General features: G+C 40.1%; 1 protein-coding gene across 1 annotated transcript; it reads right to left on the reverse strand.

Moving 5' to 3' along the window:
- Positions 1-2990: 2990 nt before the first annotated feature.
- TMEM38B (transmembrane protein 38B) lies at positions 2991-19000 on the reverse strand. Its single transcript, XM_082074831.1, has 6 exons — positions 18803-19000; positions 12885-13041; positions 9642-9826; positions 8497-8584; positions 6300-6417; positions 2991-4712 (listed from the first exon to the last, which is right to left on the reverse strand). The coding sequence occupies exons 1-6, from the start codon at positions 18906-18908 to the stop codon at positions 4503-4505; spliced, it is 864 nt and encodes a 287-aa protein (XP_081930957.1). The 5' UTR covers positions 18909-19000; the 3' UTR covers positions 2991-4502.
- Between the last annotated feature and the right edge of the window lie 576 nt (positions 19001-19576).

Genomic DNA, 19576 nt, shown 5'->3' on the forward strand with positions numbered 1-19576 from the left:
CAGGTGTGAGGCATTGAGGAAGGGGGGCAGAAATGGGGCAGAGCTTGACTGACATCCAGACTGATTAATGGGACGGAGTATTCCGGCCCATTAGCATCGTGCTTCATATTAAAGGAGAGTCAGGATCTTCCTGTCTCTCTCTTGCTTCTTTGCTCTTTTTGTCAGAGCTGAGGCAGTTCTGTTCAGGATGTTTAATTAGACCTTTTGCCATTTTGCAGAGGCCTCTGGGCCTTTCTGCCTTTTTGTCTTTTTTCTCTCTTTGGCACCAGCTGTCCAGGACCAGGTGCTACTTCCTGGGACTGGCTGCTTGGTGTGGACAGAGTTTGTGAGGAATTGCATTGAGTATCTTTTATTTTATATACTTTTACTATTTTGTATATACATTTACTAGTGGTATATTAATATTTTGTTATTTATTAAACTGTGTTTGTCTCCATCCAAGTTACTCCCTTCTCTTTTGATCCACTCCCCAGTTTGGGGGTGGGGAAGGAGGCGAGTGAGCGGCTGTCGTGGTTGTATTGCTAGCTCTGGTTAAACCATGACAATGGATGTCTATGAAATTAGATCATCGATACTGTAAGGAAAAGCAATGATTAAGAAGGTCAAGCTGGGTAAGACCCCTGGGGGTATGTTTGCAGCGTGACCTAGAAGAATGTGATCAGGCATTTCAAGGTATTGCTGAGATGTGCTTCTGATAGCTTTAAGCAGTGCTGTTTTGTTTTGTTTTTTTTTAGCCAGGTTGAAATAATGTGGAGAAGAGTGGGATTATGTTTGAGCAGTTCATTAATGCCAGAAAAAAATAAATGAGGGCATTGAACAAGATAGTCGTAGTAAAATTCATCCTTGCTTCTTAGTATGCAGTAAAGAAGTCATGTCAGGAAATACAGAATATAACCACCTCTAGTGTAGGCAATACAGAGCTTCACGTTGTTCCTCCAGAGGCATCAGACTGGTACAAGTTCATGGAACAGATCATCCTGAGTGCCATCACCTGGCACATGCAAGACAACCAAGTGATCAGGCCCAGTCAGCATGGGTTTAGGAAAAGCAGGTCCTGCTTGACCAACCCGATTTCCTTGTATGACAAGGTCACCTGCTTAGTGGATGAGGGAGAGGCTGTGGATGCTGTCTACCTAGACTTCGGTAAAGCCTTTGACACTGTTTCTCATAGCATTCTCCTGGAGAAACTGGCAGCTCATGGCTTGGGGAGGCATACTCTTTGCTGGGTAAAGAACTGGATGGAGGGCCAGGCCCCAAGTGTTGTGGTGAATGGAGTCAAATCCAGTTGGCGGCCAGTCATGGTGGTGTTCCCCAGGGCTCAGCACTGTGGCCATTTCTGTTTAATCTCTTTATCAGTGATCTGGACGAGGGGATTGAGTGCACCCTCAGTAAGTTTGCAGATGACACCAAGTTGAGCAGGAGTGTTAATCTGCTGGAGGGTAGGAAGGCCATACAAAAGAATCTGGACCAGCTGGATCATTGGGCTGAGGCCAATTGCATGAGGTTCAACAAGGCCAAATGTCACGTCCTGCACTTGGGACACAACAACACCATGAACGCTACAGGCTCATGGAAGAGTAGCTGGAAAGCTGCCTGGCAGAAAAGGATCTGAGCGTGCTGATCAACACCTGGCTGAACATGAGCCAGCAGTGTGCCCAGGTGGCCAAAAAGGCCAACAGCATCCTGGCTTGTATCAGAAATAGTGCGGCCAGCAGGACTGGTGACGTGATTGTCACCCTGTACTCAGCACTGGTGAGGCCCCACCCTGAATCCTGTGTTCAGTTTTGGGCCCCGTACTACAGGAAAGATGTTGAGGTGCTGGAGCGAGTTCAGAAAAGGACAACAAGGCTGGTTGAGGGGTCTGGAGCACAAGTCTGATGACTTGATGAGCAAGTGAACAAGCTGGGGCTGTTTAGGCTGGAGGAAATGAGGTTGAGGGGAGACCTTATTGCTCTCTACAACTACCTGGAAGGAGGTTGTAGCATGGAGGGTGTGGGTCTCTTCTCCCAAGTAGCAAGTGACAGGAGAAGAGGAAACAGCCTCGAGTTGCACCACAGAAAGTTCAGATTGTGTATTAGGAAAACATTCTTTACAGAAGGGGTTGTCAGGCATTGGAACAGACTGCCCAGGGAAGTGGTGGAGTCTGGAGTGGTTAAATTCCTGGCGGTGTTTAAAAGGCACATAAATGATGTTCTTAAGGACATGTTTTAGTGCTAGAGTTAGGTTATGGCTGGACTCAATGATCTTGAGGGTCTCTTTCAACTAAAAGGATTCTTTGAACTATCGGCATGAAAGCTAGAATTGTTTTTTTAAGGGATCCTGGACAGACTGTATTAAAGTCTCATACAGATTTCAAGGTCAGCCCCATGCAGGCGGTTATCTTGCTTGTATCATAAAAAAATGTGGAGTTCTGAGTATCCATCCTGTGAGATCCTTAAACAAAAAAGGTTTGTTTTCATGGTGCTTACAATGGGAATTCTTTCAGCATAACTCCTGTGTCACAACAATATACATTTTTATTGTGACTTGTTTTTCTGTTATGGTGTTCAATCAAGAAAAACATTTTTTTTTTAATATTATCATCTTTAAATCCAAAATTAATACAAAGCCATGTATTTTCCTTCAAATTGTAAACTTGTTAAAGAATTAGTCTAAGCCTATTTTCACATTTATTTGGGCTAAGAGTAGCCAGTTACCAGTCAGTATTTCACAGCTGTGCCACACAGCTCCATAGCACAATCCAATCCCGTATGGCTCTTGTGATCTAGTATACATAATTCCCCCTTTTCAAAAAAAATCCAGAAGTTTTAAAAACTAGGGACATACAACTTTTGCTGGTGTTGCTCAATAACTAGTTCATCATTAACTAGTTAGTTGGCAGCTTCAAGTTTATCCATACACCCATAGTACCAAGCTACAAAAAACTGAGACACCCTGCAAGTGAAAACTATAACTATTTATAGCTGTATACCGAGTTCCAGTGTAAAATGTCAGAAATACAACTGATATTTATTGATACAAGATTTTTTTTATATTTTGTCCACGACAGTATATTTGCTATAAAGCTGGATTCCAAACTGAAGAATTCAATAGTTTCGGTCACTACCGTGGAAATATGACTAGAAAGGCACAAGAAATTTCTTGGGTACTTTTCTTTTCTTCTCTCTAAGCACAGCAGTGGTGACAATTTTTCTAAATTTGGATATGTACCTGGAACTAGAAATTCGCCTTTTCAAATCAGATCCCCCTCCACATTGTCCTTCGCATCTCTGCACAAGGATTAACCCACATCCTCTTGCTGAAGAATACTTTAAAAGCAGTACTCTCTGAAGACAATCTAATTCTGTAAAAATAGTTTAATTTATTCTAAAATTGGCACATCAGTGAAATACTCCTATGAAAAGATTCTATTCTTATGAAACGTGACATCTTTAAAATGTCAAAGTCTTCAGTTCTGAAGTGTATGCCATTTACAACTGCTCCACATTATGTGCAAAAAAAAAGATGCAACAAGCAGGAAGCAGCAGATTTCAGCAAACACTAATAAATAGTTCCAGTGATTCCAATATTAATAGTTCTTCCTCAAAAGCACCAGAGGTAATGCTGCAAACTAGTGCTGCTATTTATTAACAGCAGGCATAATAGGGGTGAACTCATGAGAAACAAGATCAATGTACTGTCTAGTATTGTTTTTTGAAAAGAAATAAATGTGCATGCTTGGATAAAAGTGCAGATGGAGATGTCTAGTCCCAGTCAAACTGAAAGATAACTACAAACCACATGTAAATAACAAGAAAAACAACTATATATCAAGTGCTTGCAAATAAAGTGCCAAAGTAAGCCAACAGTTAAATATTGAAATGTTTCTACTTCCTAACTGTGAAGATTTTTTAAAGTGCCAGAAAATTCACTTACTTTAAAAAACAGAAAAATATGAAAAATATTTACTTAAGTAAATGAAGAAAATCTATGACCAGTGCAGTGTGACTTGTGAGAGTAATTCAGTTATTTTTCTAGTTAAAGGCATTAGTTTGGTACATTTTCATGGTTTTACAGTGCAATCTGGTTAAGCCTTACTTTCCTATCTGGGACATGCAACTGTGAACACTTGGCAGTGCAAATCCACCCTATCCAAATGAAAAATAAAAATTGAGGGGTGTGGCGGGGGCAGGAAGAGGTAGAAACAAGAGATATATCAGAAAAAAATAACAAAGCTGATTGTCACATTTTGAAACTATCTTTTTAGCATGTTAGCATTTGATGTTATCATAAATACAAAATTTAGTAAACTTAAAACCACTATAAAAACTTATCGTTTTTAAACTTAAAAATCCAACTTGTGCATTTAGACATCTGAACAGTAGCTTACACAATTCATTCCAAAGTTGAACACTGCCACAATAGAATACAGCCCTGTTCTCTCTTTAAACTAATTTCTCAGCCATTCTAATCTGAAATACAAGCATCTTCAAAGGTTATGACCATCAAGGATTTTAAGCCACTTATTCTGTTTTCTTTGCCTGTCTTTTCTTAACACCATCCCGGTGCTGTTCAGGAGGAGACTGGTCACAGGCTGAAGAGCCATTGGAAGATGCAGTACCTTCACCCTTCACTTTGGATGGTGTCTTTTGCAAGCCAAAGAACATATGGCCTAATGCAGCCTCAAAGGGAACGAATGGAGATGTGGAAGATCTTGTCAACATCATTGTTACCTATGAAGAACAAGGATCAAGTTAAAATAAAAGTTTTAATGACTTCACAGCAACTGAAAACAAGTTCAAAGCTGAATGGATGTATGGCATTTCTAACTTTCTATATGAGCAGAGGCCATACCACCAAGAACAGAAATAATGTTTGTTTTAGCTTGAATTGATCAAAGAATGCTTTTCTTTCTGACCTACAGTCTTCACAAAGCTATACATAAAAAATGTGCCCAAAGCTTTCTGTATGTTTACTAAAATCAACCTAAGACTAAACCACATTTAATGTCATACAACTAAGATAAAGACCTTTTATGTGTGTGTTTTGTACGTTGTTCAAACTGAAATACTGTAACATAGTGGCTAGTTCCATTTAAATTGAAAGAATGCAGTGTCTAAGCACTTAAATACATGCAAACAGCCAGACTCAGTTAGAATTCCAGACAGCCATACTCATTCCATAAAGTTGAGAGATTTATGTGGAAATTCCTTACAAATACATCACGATAGAAAAAAACCCCTTTTGTAGGTCCAGGTACTGGACAAGTTTATATTGCAGTCATTTCTACAGTTTTCAGAGACATGAAAAATTTCTAAAACAAAACACTACTGCAGGACTATGCTGGATTCACAACTGTTGCTCTATTAGTTAAGTGGATGCTCAAGCTGCTGATTGTTAGCATGACCATCTGTTTAAGAACTTACTCAGTGCAGCCTGATAGCCAGCTTCTGAAGACAGCTGTAATTTCTCATTTCCAGAGTAAACATTCTTTCCCTTCTCCATTGCCAGCAACCCCAGTTCAACAATGCCTTTATTGGTTTAGATGAGCATTGGCTTGAAGTCTTGGCTCCCTAAAACAACTACTCTAGAATTAAACTTGTCAGCTACTTCACAGAAAGGAGACTGGCAACCACCACTTTAAGACAATTTCTAGTCTGTTCAAGAGCAGCTCTGAAGCTCTTAAAATTGCCAGACTTCTGCTAACACAGTGACTACACTTTCTTATTAGCTAATAACGCTGAAGACAGACATCATTCTGAAAATGAACAAGAATGGGGGAATTAAAGGATTCAGTAGAGAAGTACTATATATTTTATTATAAAAGTAGTTACAGATACTTTAAAGCAGTTTGGATAGACTTTCTCTTCCCACCTACACATTTATGTTGCGAACACTTCAAGTTAGATGAGAACCTAGTTGGCTTGTTTTGCAAACCCACAATGACTGCACAGGTACAAGGAAGAAATTAAGCAGCTAGCAAGAGACAGAGAACAGGAGAGTTTGTTTCCACAAGCATAAAATTTGAGATTATAGACATACAAGCCTGGCATATCAACTGTTGGGTGTCAAAATTCCCGATTTTTAAAATTTTTCCCTTTTTTTCTCCACATATTGAACTGTAACAGAATACGTTTTCTGTTCTGCTCATGTACAGAAAACTGAGCACAGGTTTAAGACTTCAATAGGAGCTGGCCTTCTCATCCAGAAGCACACATTCTAACTTGTGGTAGAATATTTGAGGGCATATTTTTTCCCTGAAATAATGAAATAAAATATTTTCTGTTATTCAGTTATTTGAAACACTTTCACATTCTTACCTTGGAGACAATGAGAAAGACGGTATATAAAAACACGAGGTTGTGTTTTGCTATTGGCAAGTACTGGCTGTGTTGCAGGGTGAAAAGAACTGCTCCTATCAAAGTTACCTTCACAGGGCTGGAAATCAAACAAACAATGTCAATTTCTTTTCTCTACAGTGAAAGCTGCCATGACCTGGAAAGCAATAAATGTTCTTAGCATGCAAAATAATTATTTCTGAATAGAATTAATGACAAATTGTGGTAACAGTGGAAATTCCTTACGAATTTCTTTACGAAGATCCAAAACCTACCTACAATTAAACTAAGACTTTCACTTTATATACTATTGTTATGTTGTTATGCTTTCTGTCCATAACATGGACAAGCATCAAGTTCAGCACTAGTTTACATAACCAGCAAATTCATATTTGACAAATCCTCCTCAAATAAATGCCTCTATCCAGACTCTATAGGTCAGCTTGCCTCCCTTCTTCATCTCCCAATACATCTTACTGAAGAGTTAAATGACAAGGCTTGCACTATTCAGACTAGACTTAAAAACAGGTTCCTCTTCTCTACTCCAGGTGTTAGTTACTCCAAGGAATTGCTTAGCGTTGAAGAACAACATAGTCCCAGTCTCAGTCCACTGTGACACCTCAGCAGCTCTAGGGTTGTAGTCTGCTTGTACCTGACTTGAGCTAGGCCTATGTTACCCAGGTTTTGCCAACATAGCTATGCTGACTTCTGACATGTGCAGAGATTTACATCTTCTAGCTATCTTCATTGTGGTGGTAAATCCCTTGCTAGGTATGCAGTCAGAAAACAAGAGAACATTGGTCAGTTATCTATAGTCATCTGAAGAAACAGCAATAATGTTCTGGGAGAAAAACTGTGCATTTTTTAATCTGCATCTACATGTGACGTGTACAGGTTGCATTCCTGTTATCGCAGAGCATCTAGTGTAGACACATTCTTCACCATCTTTTGAGTAACTCAGAGATGTACTGCATCAATATCCTGCTTAGGAAGTCCAAAAAGCAACTTTGTTTATACAGGCACCTCATCCATTTGCAGAATGTTTTATCCATTTAACTCTGTAACTACCTTCTATTTAATATTCTTAAGCTTTATATATTAAACAAAATTTTCAAAATCATTTTTAAGTTACTTTGAGCCACACAGACCATGGAAAAGGAGAATATATGCAAGCATTGCTGCAGTCAGTAAGCGCTGCTCTAGTGTTGTACCTGTAAGTGCAGTGTTATTTCAGTTTACAGTGCTATTATTGACAGTGACCTCATCCTTTTGGAAGTCCGCTTTCAAGACTACCACCTAGGCACTGACAGAGATATTCTACATACCTGGACTTTCAGAAAAAGCCAACAACTGACAAGAGTCACAAAAAGTTGAAATATTGCCAAAGGAAAGGCTAATTTCTCTTCTGTTATTCTGCTGCTAAGAGTGGCTGCAGAAAAGCAAGATAACTTTTTTAAAAATAATATTATTTATAAAGGCCTGAGAGTAACACGGAAAAGATCAAATTAGTTTTAGGAAATTAGCATGGTGAGCTTAACTTGACTTACAATAATAGCTTGGCTTTCTAGCCTGTCTTAATTCTTATTTGCTGTGCAGACTAAACTGGGAGCCATGTAATATTCCCATTCTTTCCTTCTGAAAGAGAAGTAATGTTTCCTGTCGTGTAATACATTTTTGCTATATTGAACAACCAGTTCGCACCTTCTCAAATAATTGATATCTATGGAGGAAAACAGTACTGGCAGAGAAAGTATGAGTGACAATGCTCAAAGGAAGCCATCTTAGTGATGCTCAGAACATGCACCAAAAATGCAGCTTACGCTTGTATACTTCTAGTACCACTGTTCATTCATTTTGGATAAAAGACAAGTCCTTGTAAGACAAATTGAGCCAATACTGCTTTCCAACAACTTCCTACTGACTCAATACTGCTTTCTGACAAATAATTTTTATTGACTCATCTTCCCACTTCATGTTCATGTGCTGTGAACTTAAAATGATTAAAACATCTGCTAAAATTACCAAAGATCATCACAAGATACACACCAAAACATTGACTACAAACCTGTCCTATTGTTTGTTTGACTTTTTTTTTCATCTGAACCACTAAAAGTGAGTTTCAACACAAGGAGATAGCAAAACAAAAGTTGTCATTTTGCAGCCTTTTTCTAAAACTTACTAGGACATCTTCAGTAGTTCATTGGTTTCAGGTTTCCACACTCCCCTCACCAGCTGCTCAAAGTTGGAAATTAGGCCACCACCAGCTCCTGAAATGACAGAGATTTACAATAAGCCTCCGGTGACTGCTACCACTACTGCACAACCTATTATTGCTCCAAATAAAACCAATTATACCAGGTATCGAGTGTGGTATCCAAAACTCAGACTTAAAGAGACTAATCCAATCCTTTATACATGCACGACTTGAGCAACCAACATGAAACCTCAGAGGTTTAGCTACGTAAAAAGAACCTCATGTTCACCTTTTGTCATAGCATGTGAACTGATGTACTCCTCACTACAAACACCTGAATTGCCGAAGTGTAATAAATCTCCAGAGAGGCTTGTATCATTCCATTCTTAATGTCATCATGTATGTACAGAGACAGTCTCTATAAAGTACAAAGACTCTCTGCAAATTAAGTGGATATATATTTTTCACATTAAAAGAATACAAAACATAAGGAGATATTAGATATTTTGGCCAGTGAGACTGGTCTGTATTATAACCTGGGAAAATAATATGTTAGATCATCACATTAACATCTGTTGTTTCCCAAAGCAGAACAGAATCAAGCAAATAGAAACAAGAGCTGCACTACTACTTCCCAAAGTGGTTCTAACATTGTGACTACAAATGCAGCTGCTAGGAAGGTAGTTTCCAGAGTCATGCTCCAAACAGCAGGCAGGCCAGAAGGTTTGTTCCTGTGTTTTACATCAGCTAATAGTTACAACACAAAAAGCTCAGAAAACAAGTTTTCTTCTTCAGTCATGTAAGGAAAACAGCTTTGAGGAAATATGCTGTTCGAAAGTTTAGTAATAGCACTGACGCTACATGATTGCCATCAACTGCCCCTCCTGCAATTCCTCACAAGACCTTCTGAAGAGATAAAATGAATTTTCCCCGAAGTCACGCAGTGTCACCCTTAATCCAGGCAGGAAAACTGCTGCACAGGCTTTGCCCTTGAGGGGACAACAGACTGTATGAGAACTATCATATCCAGCACAGCAAGCAATGGAGCTACACTTATGCAGAACGGCCGGCCATTTAAATACCACTCCAAAACATCACAATCCATCAGAACAAGACGTTATGCATGTTACCTCTGGCCCAGCCCACAGCTACCATGACAAGCCAGGCATCTTTGAAGTGACTGTCTGCATGTGCAACGCCAGCTGTTATCTTCCAAGTTCTAGTCACTTCTTTCATTCCTGCAACCAGAAGCCGAAGAGGCAGAAAGGCAAAGCACCGGTAGAATAGGTCTTGTGGGCAGTAAAAGAAAAGATACCTGAAAATCATGAGAAAACTCAGCAGCAGCATTCAAAAGTTTTCGCTATGGAATAAACTTTCTAATAACCTTTAAAGGTATTTTTGGAATATGACTAGCTTTGCATGATATCCTACTGATAACTCACTGTCTTGTGTGGCAGACATACTGAAACAAATCTGAAATGCTTTTGAGCATGCTTGAGCTCTTGCACCAAAACCAACAAACATTAAATTGTTCTTACTGAGCACTGTTCAATAAAAGAATCCATTAAAGCACATGTGAAACAGCTTTACATTTTACCATCTTTTCTATAGCTTACCTACCATGTTTTTATAATTCAAATTATTAAATTAGTGTCTGACCGACTTTGTGTGGTTTGTTTTTTCTGTTTTGTTTTTGTGGCTTTTGTTGTTGTGGGGGTTTTGTTTGTTTGTTTGGGTTTTGTTTTGTTTTTTTGGGGGGATGACTTTAGGTGGTAAATTACATGCTGACACCATGCTTTCATACTGATAGGTACATGGAATTATATAACTTCAGCAAGAATGCCTCCCCTAGTTAGTGTCATGCCAGACAAAATACACAGCTATTTTTAAACACATTTCACATCTTAGTAACCACTAGTTCTAGCTTTTCCACCTTGCCAATTACAATCACATTTGTTTTTTCAAAGTGTTGAAAGCACAGTACTCAAAATTTAATAGTATCTTTTATCAACTTGCTTTTAAAACAAAGTAAACATGGCTAACAATGAAATCGTAAGATGACAGTAGATTTTTTTAAAAATAGATTATGTGGTGGTTTATTGCATCTTTTCAATCATAAACAAAATTAAATTCTTACACAGACATTCAAGGTGTCAAAACAAATAATCAAGACTAAGTACCTAAATTATTTCAGCACAGGAATAAGAGAGTAACAATTAAGTATAAGCAGAAAAAGCCTTTAAAAATTTGGAAGGGTGCTTTTTCATTTTCTAAAAAAAGATACTTGCCTGTTGGATGAGGCTTCTGAGCTCAACCCTCTCTAACAAGAATTTCTAAAGCTGCATCTTCCTCCAGTTTACTCAGGCTGCAATGCAGAGATGCACCTCTCGTATCTGTTTACTTCATTAAAAATACTAGCAGATACCACAACTAGGAAGAGTCATGCTTCAGTTAGAGATTAGGAAGAGATTAGAAATCAGGACAGCTTGGGGCTTTTCTTTTTTTTTAAAGTGCTTTTCCTTTATAAGAGAATGCTAGGAAGCTTCCTTCCAAGAAAGGCCAAGTTTAGCTGGAGTCCTGTCCTAGTTATATATTTTATTTTTCTGTAATGGATACAATACTGTGTCACTGCAAACTTCTAAAGCTCTTCTGTTCAAGAGCTCCCAGACTAGAGTATGCAATAGCCTATTTCTCACAGAGAAGAAAGTTATTGGAATTTACATTAATAGCTAACTGCTACTCTGGTGTTTAGTTTTAGATTTACTTTTGAACTACTTATATTATTCCTTTTTTTTTTCCTATTGTAAAGTCACATGCCTTTGTATGTAACCAAGGTCCAGTTGATATGAAGTCAAAGATATGTAGAGAGCATATTTTTTAATGGCTACTGCAAACAGTGATTTTGGCCATGTACCCAACAAACAACACTAACCAGAATTAATTTACAATTGCAAAATGTGGGTTTAGGACCCTGAAGCACAGGTAACTGGATTGAAATTACACTACAGTCCCTCCACGGCCTTTTTTACTGTAATTTCTGCTAGCAACACCTGCTAACAGCAGATGTCGCTATCCTACAGACTATTTAGGAGCATTTCTCAAACATACACAACTCCTTTTATTTCCAGTTTTACGTACAGCTCAGGGAACTTTGTTTCACATAATTTCGGACTGAGGATTAAAGTCATTATACTCACAAAACCAGAAAATAGTAAAACCAGAAGCTTAAAAGGTTTCATAATATTCATAGCTCCTCATTAAAACCTCATTTTATTTGTGTACAGCAAATCATATGTGAAGTTCAAATCACATTTTATCTATGGGTACTTCTAGCTTGTGCCATTCCTTAAAAGAAACAGTCATGTTGCCCACATCAGATTAATATGAAATATAAGCAGATTCTATAAGCTTTGTTAATATTGTACTATTTATTGCACCTTATTCATTTCACCAAAATGCCTAAGTGAAACCTGTCATCTTCCATTGAAACATGAAAGCCAGAATACTCATATACAGATATACACAGACAGATAAAAACACTTACTTTCATTTTAAAGAATTTCCAGTTATAAAACCTACTGGGCTAGAAAGAACAGATACTAAAAGATTCCATGCAGATAACACTCTTCTAAGATAGGAACTGATATTTTTAAATTCAAAAACCCACTGCTGCTCACAAGCTTTAAGTTAGAGGGTTTCTTCAAACACTTTCTGGAACAAACAAACTCCACTGGAAGGCTACATTTATATGAAAATAACTCCAGTGCTTTTGTGAGTTCCAAAGCAAGCCAAATTGCTGCCTTGTTCACATACCTGACTTCCTAGTCAGCTCTTTACCGTCTTCTACTACAACACCCGTCCATTTGGAAAAGGGCAAAATCTATATTCAAAAAAATTATGTCAGAAAGCAGAAACTAGGGAAGAAATAAGGTCTGTGTAACAGATGCCCAGTTACAGAAAAATTTAAAATTTTTACATCAGAGCTCCTGCTGAAACACTAGACTGCATTTATTACTTATTTATATCCATAAAATCAGTAACTGAAGTCCACTTCATTCCAAAATAATGTTTTCAGTTGTTTGACCAGGAATACTATTAAAATCTAAGGCAAGTCTATTCTAGTGACGGAGCATTTTTGTTATACAACAGCCATTAAGAGCTACTCTCTTACAAGCATAATATTCATATACAACAGGACCATAACACCTGTTTTACTGCAGTGACTTTCTGGATGAAGAGACAGCCTCTAAATCTATAACTTTTTTAAGTTAAGCTTCTGATCAACACAGAAGCTTGATGGTATAATCTCAGATTACAAAGCATAGCATGTTCAGAACCAATACTACACATTTAACTCAATTGTGGCTGCTTACCAGACTGAAGATGCCAGTAGAACATTTGTGCCCTTTGCCAGAAATGCTACTGGAGGTTCTGCAAGCATCAACGAAGACAAAACTGAGCCACCAAAGCAATAAAGCATAGCACTAAACCAACAGGCAATTGGACTTCGGACTGACACTTCCACAGCTCCTGAAACAAAGGAAAAAAAAACAACACATAAATGGAAATAAACATTTGAGAATCACATCATGTTTAAAAGTCGGTATTTTTCAAATAATTCAGTCCAACATTTTTCCTTTAGGTAATGAAAAATCCCAAAGAAATCTGTAGACTTCCACTGGACAAGTCTTCAGAAATACAAACTTCAGAGTACACCAACTTAAGCATATGCTATCTAAATAAAAGTGAAACACTGACACTGTGTTCTCTGAACATCTTTGGTGGGTTTGTTTATTATGACTATGTGTCTACAAAGAAAAAAAAGCTTTCAGAGCATTGCTAATAATCTGGCATAGATATACAGTTGCTTTCAAATTTGTATTAAAATACACAAGTGGTTTGCTGACCTAGACAGGATTGATACTGGTAACTTTTGGGGGATTATTCTACAAATTTCATTTCTGCTTTTGAGTGCTCATGAATTCACGGTCACTGTTCTCCTTTTTCCTTATAAAGTCCTGCTAACTGTGCCTGCTGACCAAAATGAAAGCAGTGCTCAAAACAATTGTTAAGAGTTTCACCTGCAAACCTGAACAGAGAAAAAAAGGTTACCTGATGTCATAATAATAAATGTAAGTTTTCCTTGTTATAAAAATGTTCAGTTTGGTGTATTTTGTTAAGTTTTAAATGAATTATCCCTTTTAAACTGTAATTGAACTATGCCAAAAGAGTATTCAATATTAGATTATGCTGGAGGTAATGGGTAGTCTTAACTAGTTTAAGGGTGAAATGACACCTTATCAAAGCCAGAAATCTCTTGAGGTAGTTGTTTTGACTACTTTCTTCCACTTCAAGAGTCTCGTATTATCAAAGCTTCCCCTTTACTTGTGCAGAACTCTGTTTGCCTGAACTAGTTACATTTTCCATAGTCCAAAGGCTGAAGTCCACAAAAGCAGAGAATAAACATAGCATCTACCCCAAAATGAAATTTGACATACGTTCCCAATTCAGAGGAGAAGCTTTTGGGTTTTCAGGCATTTCTGTCAGAAAACAAACTTCTTACCCAAGATGAGAAGATCAAATATACCGAAGGGAACAGAGCACTCTCAATTCAATTTACTTCATACAATAGTACTAAGAAGATTGTTACAGTTTCAGTGCTGGCAGAGCTATCGCATATTGCAGCACTATGTAAATCCCTATGTAACAACGAATTTATAAAAAAGAGCGCTCCTAGGCATTATAGAATACTTGAATATTAAATGAAAAAAAATTACCTATTGTGTAATTTATTCTCCATAGTGCAGTACCTGGTGTTCCAAGCTGGTTATGCTCAGCTTTGTTAAAGCATATTATCACTTCTCCAAAGTAGCTATCAATTATGTTCATGTGCATAAAAGTAGCCCGCTAATGTTACTTAACAGGAAAAATAGGAAGTGGGCCACTACATCCAAATCCCATATAACTGAACATGGACCTGTTTTCACTAATGTATTTGAAAAGGGTAAGACACTTGCAGAATATTAATGGTTTATACTTACTATGTTAAGGTTTCCTCAATTAAAAAAAAAAAAAAAAAAAATCTAAAAATGCTGATAGCCATTGCATTCAGGAGAAAAAAAAAAAAACACCAGAATTATATTAAGTAGACACTCATTGGTCCAAAAGAAGTATAGTACCTTCCTTCTCATGTGTAATTATTCTCGTTTGATGACACAGTCACATTACAAGCACTACTATATACTTATTTTATTAGTGTTAAAGCATTAGCATTAAGTATTAATTAAACTCTTAGCATTGAAGGACTGAATACTTTTTCTTGCAAAAATAAGACAATATCTTAGCCCCACATTTGGCAGTACTCTCTCTGTGGAGTAACTCCACTAAATGCTGCTGCAGCATTATAGCACGAAGTGACCATGTAGAGAAGAAATATCCCAAACTTTACAGAACAATGAGAAAAGCCAGCTAACAGAGGCTGCCAGTGCAAATCACAAATCACAAGGGAACGTGTGCTGGAACTGGCATGTACGGCTAATAGATCAGCTGTTGCATTATGCACGAGCTTTAACTCCTGGACAGATGTAACACAGGATATAATTTGCACAGTAATCGGGTTCTGGAACGAGACTGGTAACCAGATCACGACAGAAGGTTCCACCTCCAAGGACTGTCAACCTCCATACCAGGTTTAAAAAAAAATCTTACATCCTTTGTGAGGTCAGTATGCACCAACCTATTTTTCATTAGCATGAAGCTTCTCACCACCTCGCATTATCAGGGAAGTAATCATCTTAACATCTTACTGGCAGCCTTCATCAGAATATAAAGTAGCTCCTCCCTCCACACGAAATATGACTGAGAGGTAGATCACTGAAACTCAGCTGCTTCTTCACTTCACTGGATCTTCGGTCAGATTACCAGTATAACACAAGGACACCATTCCAGGTGCTGTGTCTTTGAGCTTAACACACTGTAGTTTATTTTTCGCACACATGGACATTCACTGCAATTAATGAAACACAGCTAGTGACAAGTAGTTCTACAGAAAAAATGCAAGATTCTCATATATCAGGTTTTAAAAGGTTGAAATTGATTTCTACTGTACGTTTGACACTGTTTCTAGTCCAACTTACCTTCTCTCCTACATCCTTTGTGAAAACATTTTCATAATTTTTCGCTTCCTATACTAAAGGCCAGATTATTGGAAAAAAAAAAAAAAACACAAACAAACAACAAACAAAACAATGAAAAGTTGGAGTTGTTTTTAAATTAGTCAGCTCTCTGTTCTCTTCCCAAATCCATTCCCCTGCCTTTCAGCAATCACCATTTCTCTGCTCTTTCTTTCCCCCACGACTAGCAGCAAGTGGCTTCCCCTTTTGAGGACATATATAGAAATTACTCTTATCATTACCAGATTGCCTTTTATGAGCAAGCTCCACAACAAAGCATGTAAATTTCTCCATTAAGATATTATGTGTAAAAGCATAAGGGACTGGAAACTCTACTGGACTTCAAGATTTTTCTTTTGATCAACATTAGAATGTTTTCAGCTCAGACACCAGTATTTAACAATTCATACCTGCTTTCTAACAAGGAATACACCAAACATAGAAGGCAAAAAATGCTGATGTACATTTAAAGCCTATCCTAGTGTTGCTACCTAAATTGTGACTAGGATGTAACCTTTCAGAAAACAAACTCAACTTTAAGCAGGTCACATGTTTTCAAACAAGTGGTCATTTATATTTGTCCTCTGATGCATCCTGCAAAACTAATGAGGCATCATACAACCATGCAAAATATGATCCACCAAGGGGCCACTAGTCCTGCGAATAGTATACATCAGAAAGTAAAGACAAGGTTTCAAAATGCAAAGACTGTTGTTGAATAGGGTTTTAAATGCTGTTTCTACACAACAGTAAAAAAAAAAACCAAACCCTTGCCAGAAAACTCTTTCTGTCAGTAGAATAAGATCTGCTTTAACCTTTTCAACATGTTCCAAGTAGGCAATCAGGAATAAACATCTAAGGACCAAACCAGAAGAATTTGTAGAAGTTTTTCTAACACCCCTATTCAAAATAAATCAGGCTAAAGGACTTACAGAGTCAGACTTAATTTAGCAACTATGGAAAAATTTGAAATCACTGGAACCATGCCAAAGAAAACTTGCAAGGACAAAACTACCACATTCCTTCCAAATACTGCACATCCTCAACCCTCAACACCTTTTGCTGTTCTTCCACCCCCAAAAAAAGAAAATTGCTGGTTCTACAACTGACTGGAGTTACAAAGGAGCAACTACTAAGCAATCCCAAACGCGCTAACCAAGAACACTTAGTAAAATACATGGAAAGCAACACTTGAGTTTTCACTGCTGTAGTTCACCCACACTCACAACTGAGTAAAATCTAGCTGGGACTGGAAAAATAGCAGTTTAGCATGAGGCCATCCCTGTTACAAATACCCACATTAATATGATTTTAAACAGCGTGAGGGGGTTGGTATTTTAATGAGACAGTAATCAGAGAGAAAACAAAAATGGCTCCAACTTGACCACATACTTCTTGCACTACCAGCCAGTTAAGGTCACCTAGTTATTCCCCTGTGAATATATAAGAAAGAATATATAGTAATGCCTAGAGAATATTCATCAATGATAATATACCCATTCTGGGTATTTCATAATTACTTCTGTTTCAGTTATCATTCAATATCCAGCTCAAATGGATTGCAAGTGAGCAACAGACCTGCAAGCAGTCACCTGAATTACAGTTATTAATTCAAAGTATTAGAGGTTACTGAAGAGTTCTGAACTTTCCAGCTACTAAGCTGAGCAGAAGAAAAATATCAGCATGGATCTGACCAGACTTCTTACACCACTTCTACTGTTCAGCAGTGCTGTCCCACTAAAGCTATGCAGAGGCTAGGAGAGCAGAGACTCCTCTCATGCTGCTCTTTACATACATTCATTCCAGAGGAAAGTTTAAAGATAGTGCATGGTAATGTCAAATGTGTTCAGACAGAAAGTCCCTTTTTGAATGGAACTGTTATATTACACAATGCCACAAGTCAGCACCCAGAAACAACTCCAGTAGCAGGAAAAAAAATTGGTGAAGACACTTGCACACGTAAGCATTTTATATCAGCCTGCACAGTCTGTGAAAAGTCACTAACACATAACCTGCCCACTGGATTCCCAAGTTATGTTTCCTACAAGTCAGAATTGCCTTAACAGCTTCCTGCATAACCAAGGCGTGTGGAGGATATAAACCCATGAGTTGAGCAGCTGTCGTCTCAGATGTAATACCCGACAGCAAGTCATTAGCCTGTGATCTGCAGTCCTTCTCTGCATGCATAAACCTAACTTCAGAGGGTCCAGCCCTTTTGTTCTTGGGACTTTCCAAATCTTAAACTGCAAACAGATTTTCAACAATAATCCTGGTTAATTTCATCAATGCCTCTAGTTCTGAGAAAGCAAGAAATGTTCAGCTGGGTGCTTCCTATGCGGCTCCTGCAGTCAATTAGACATTATTTATCGACAGACTAATGAAGACTGCAGACAATCTTATTTGCAGTCTTAGGGCCTAACAGAGAACACCTGGACGCTGCCGCCAGCAAAGCGGGCAGAGGCAGGCCGGCCGGCCCCCGCGCAGCCCAGCGCTCCCCGGCTCCGCTCTGCACAGCGTTCGGCATCAAAGCTCAAACTGCTGCTCGCGGAGCTCTTGCTTCAGAGCCTGGAGGAGCGCGGGCAAGCCTCTCCCTCCACCAAACGAAGCACAAGCCACCTGAGATTTTGTGGGGGTAAGCACAGGAACTGAGGTCTAGCCACTCGCCGTCATTAAAAACAAAATCCAAAAACAGTTTAAAAAAAAAAAAAAAAAACACCACCACTGTCTAGCGTTTTGCGGGCTGGACAGGCCCCGAGGCAAAAGGCCCATGAGGTGCTCTAACACCCCACCCCGGGCGGGACACCTGCAGCTCTCGCAGATCCCAGCGGCAAAGCCCGGGCAGACCCAGGGCACCGCCCGGCATCCCCCCGCCCAGCCCCGCTCCCGCAGGCCGCCCCGCTCCGGTACCCGAGCTCCCCTCGGGCTGCCCCCCGCCATCCTGCCCAGCCGGGGCAGCCGGCGGCAGGGGGCTCCTCGGCCCCCGCCTGTGGCCTGGCCAGCCCGGCTGAGGGACACGGCAGACCACGGCGAGAGACACGGGGAAGCGCAGGGAGACAACAGGGGAACACGGTGGGGACGGGCGAGAGCTCCGTCCCGCCCCACCAACAAGCGCCGCTCACCCCGCTGCTCCTTCAGCGCCATGACGGAGGCCACATAGTGTGCCAGGTCGAAGAAGGGGAACATGGGCAGGCGCGAGAAGAGCAGCGGCACCTGCCACAGCTCCATGGCCGGGCGGCGGCGGGACGCAGGAGCCGGGAACGGCCGCCCAGCGCGGTGGCAGCGGCCGCCCCGCCCCGAGGATGCTTGGCCCCTGCCGGCCGCCGTTCACGCACGCGTTTACGCAGCCGCGGGCCGATGGAGGCAGTGGAGCGGAGGGCGCCCTGCAGGCGGCGGCGGGGACGTGCGGCTGCTGTGCCTGGCGGCGGTAGCTCGCAGGCCTCGGTGCGCTGGGCTTGTGTCTGTCCGGATCTGTTAGTCCGGCCGAGCTCGCCCAGGCCCTCCCCAGGGCCTGAAGGATGTTCCCGCCGCGCTGCCAGCTCGGGGGCAGTTCGGGGTGACCCCTGCGATGGCCGCCGGGAGCTTGTGCAGGCATCGCCTGCAGCTCTTTGTCTCACCCGCCCGGGACCGCAGCCGTGCGGTGCCGCCGGGCCGGAGCAGGCTGTGTCTGCAGGCTCGCGGGAGGATCGGCACCGGATGCTGCGAGGTGTTCCCCCGAACGCACTGCCCTGCACCCTGTGCCGGCAGCCTCGAGTGCGGCTCCGGGCTGGTTGGCTTTGCCTTTATAGCCGTATTTCGCCTACGTGAACGCTTGACATCTGTACTGGGTCTTCTGTTTGCCTTGTTTTAGAACATCCTGGTAGTCCTTATTCATGACCATATTCAGGTTGGTTGTG

The sequence above is a fragment of the Streptopelia decaocto genome, assembly GCF_964273445.1.
Source record: "Streptopelia decaocto genome assembly, chromosome: Z".
Lineage (NCBI taxonomy): Eukaryota > Metazoa > Chordata > Aves > Columbiformes > Columbidae > Streptopelia > Streptopelia decaocto.

What these genes read in the sequence shown, in the direction of transcription:
- TMEM38B (XM_082074831.1), bottom strand. Translation starts at nt 18,908, where the DNA reads ATGGAGCTGTGGCAGGTGCCGCTGCTCTTCTCGCGCCTGCCCATGTTC. An exon ending in CTACTGGCATCTTCAGTCTG is followed by an intron (nt 9,827 to 12,884) that starts GTAAGCAGCCAC and finishes CATGATTTTCAG; the next exon opens with GTATCTTTTCTTTTACTGCC. An exon ending in TCTTTCTCATTGTCTCCAAG is followed by an intron (nt 4,713 to 6,299) that starts GTAAGAATGTGA and finishes TGTTCTTCATAG; the next exon opens with GTAACAATGATGTTGACAAG.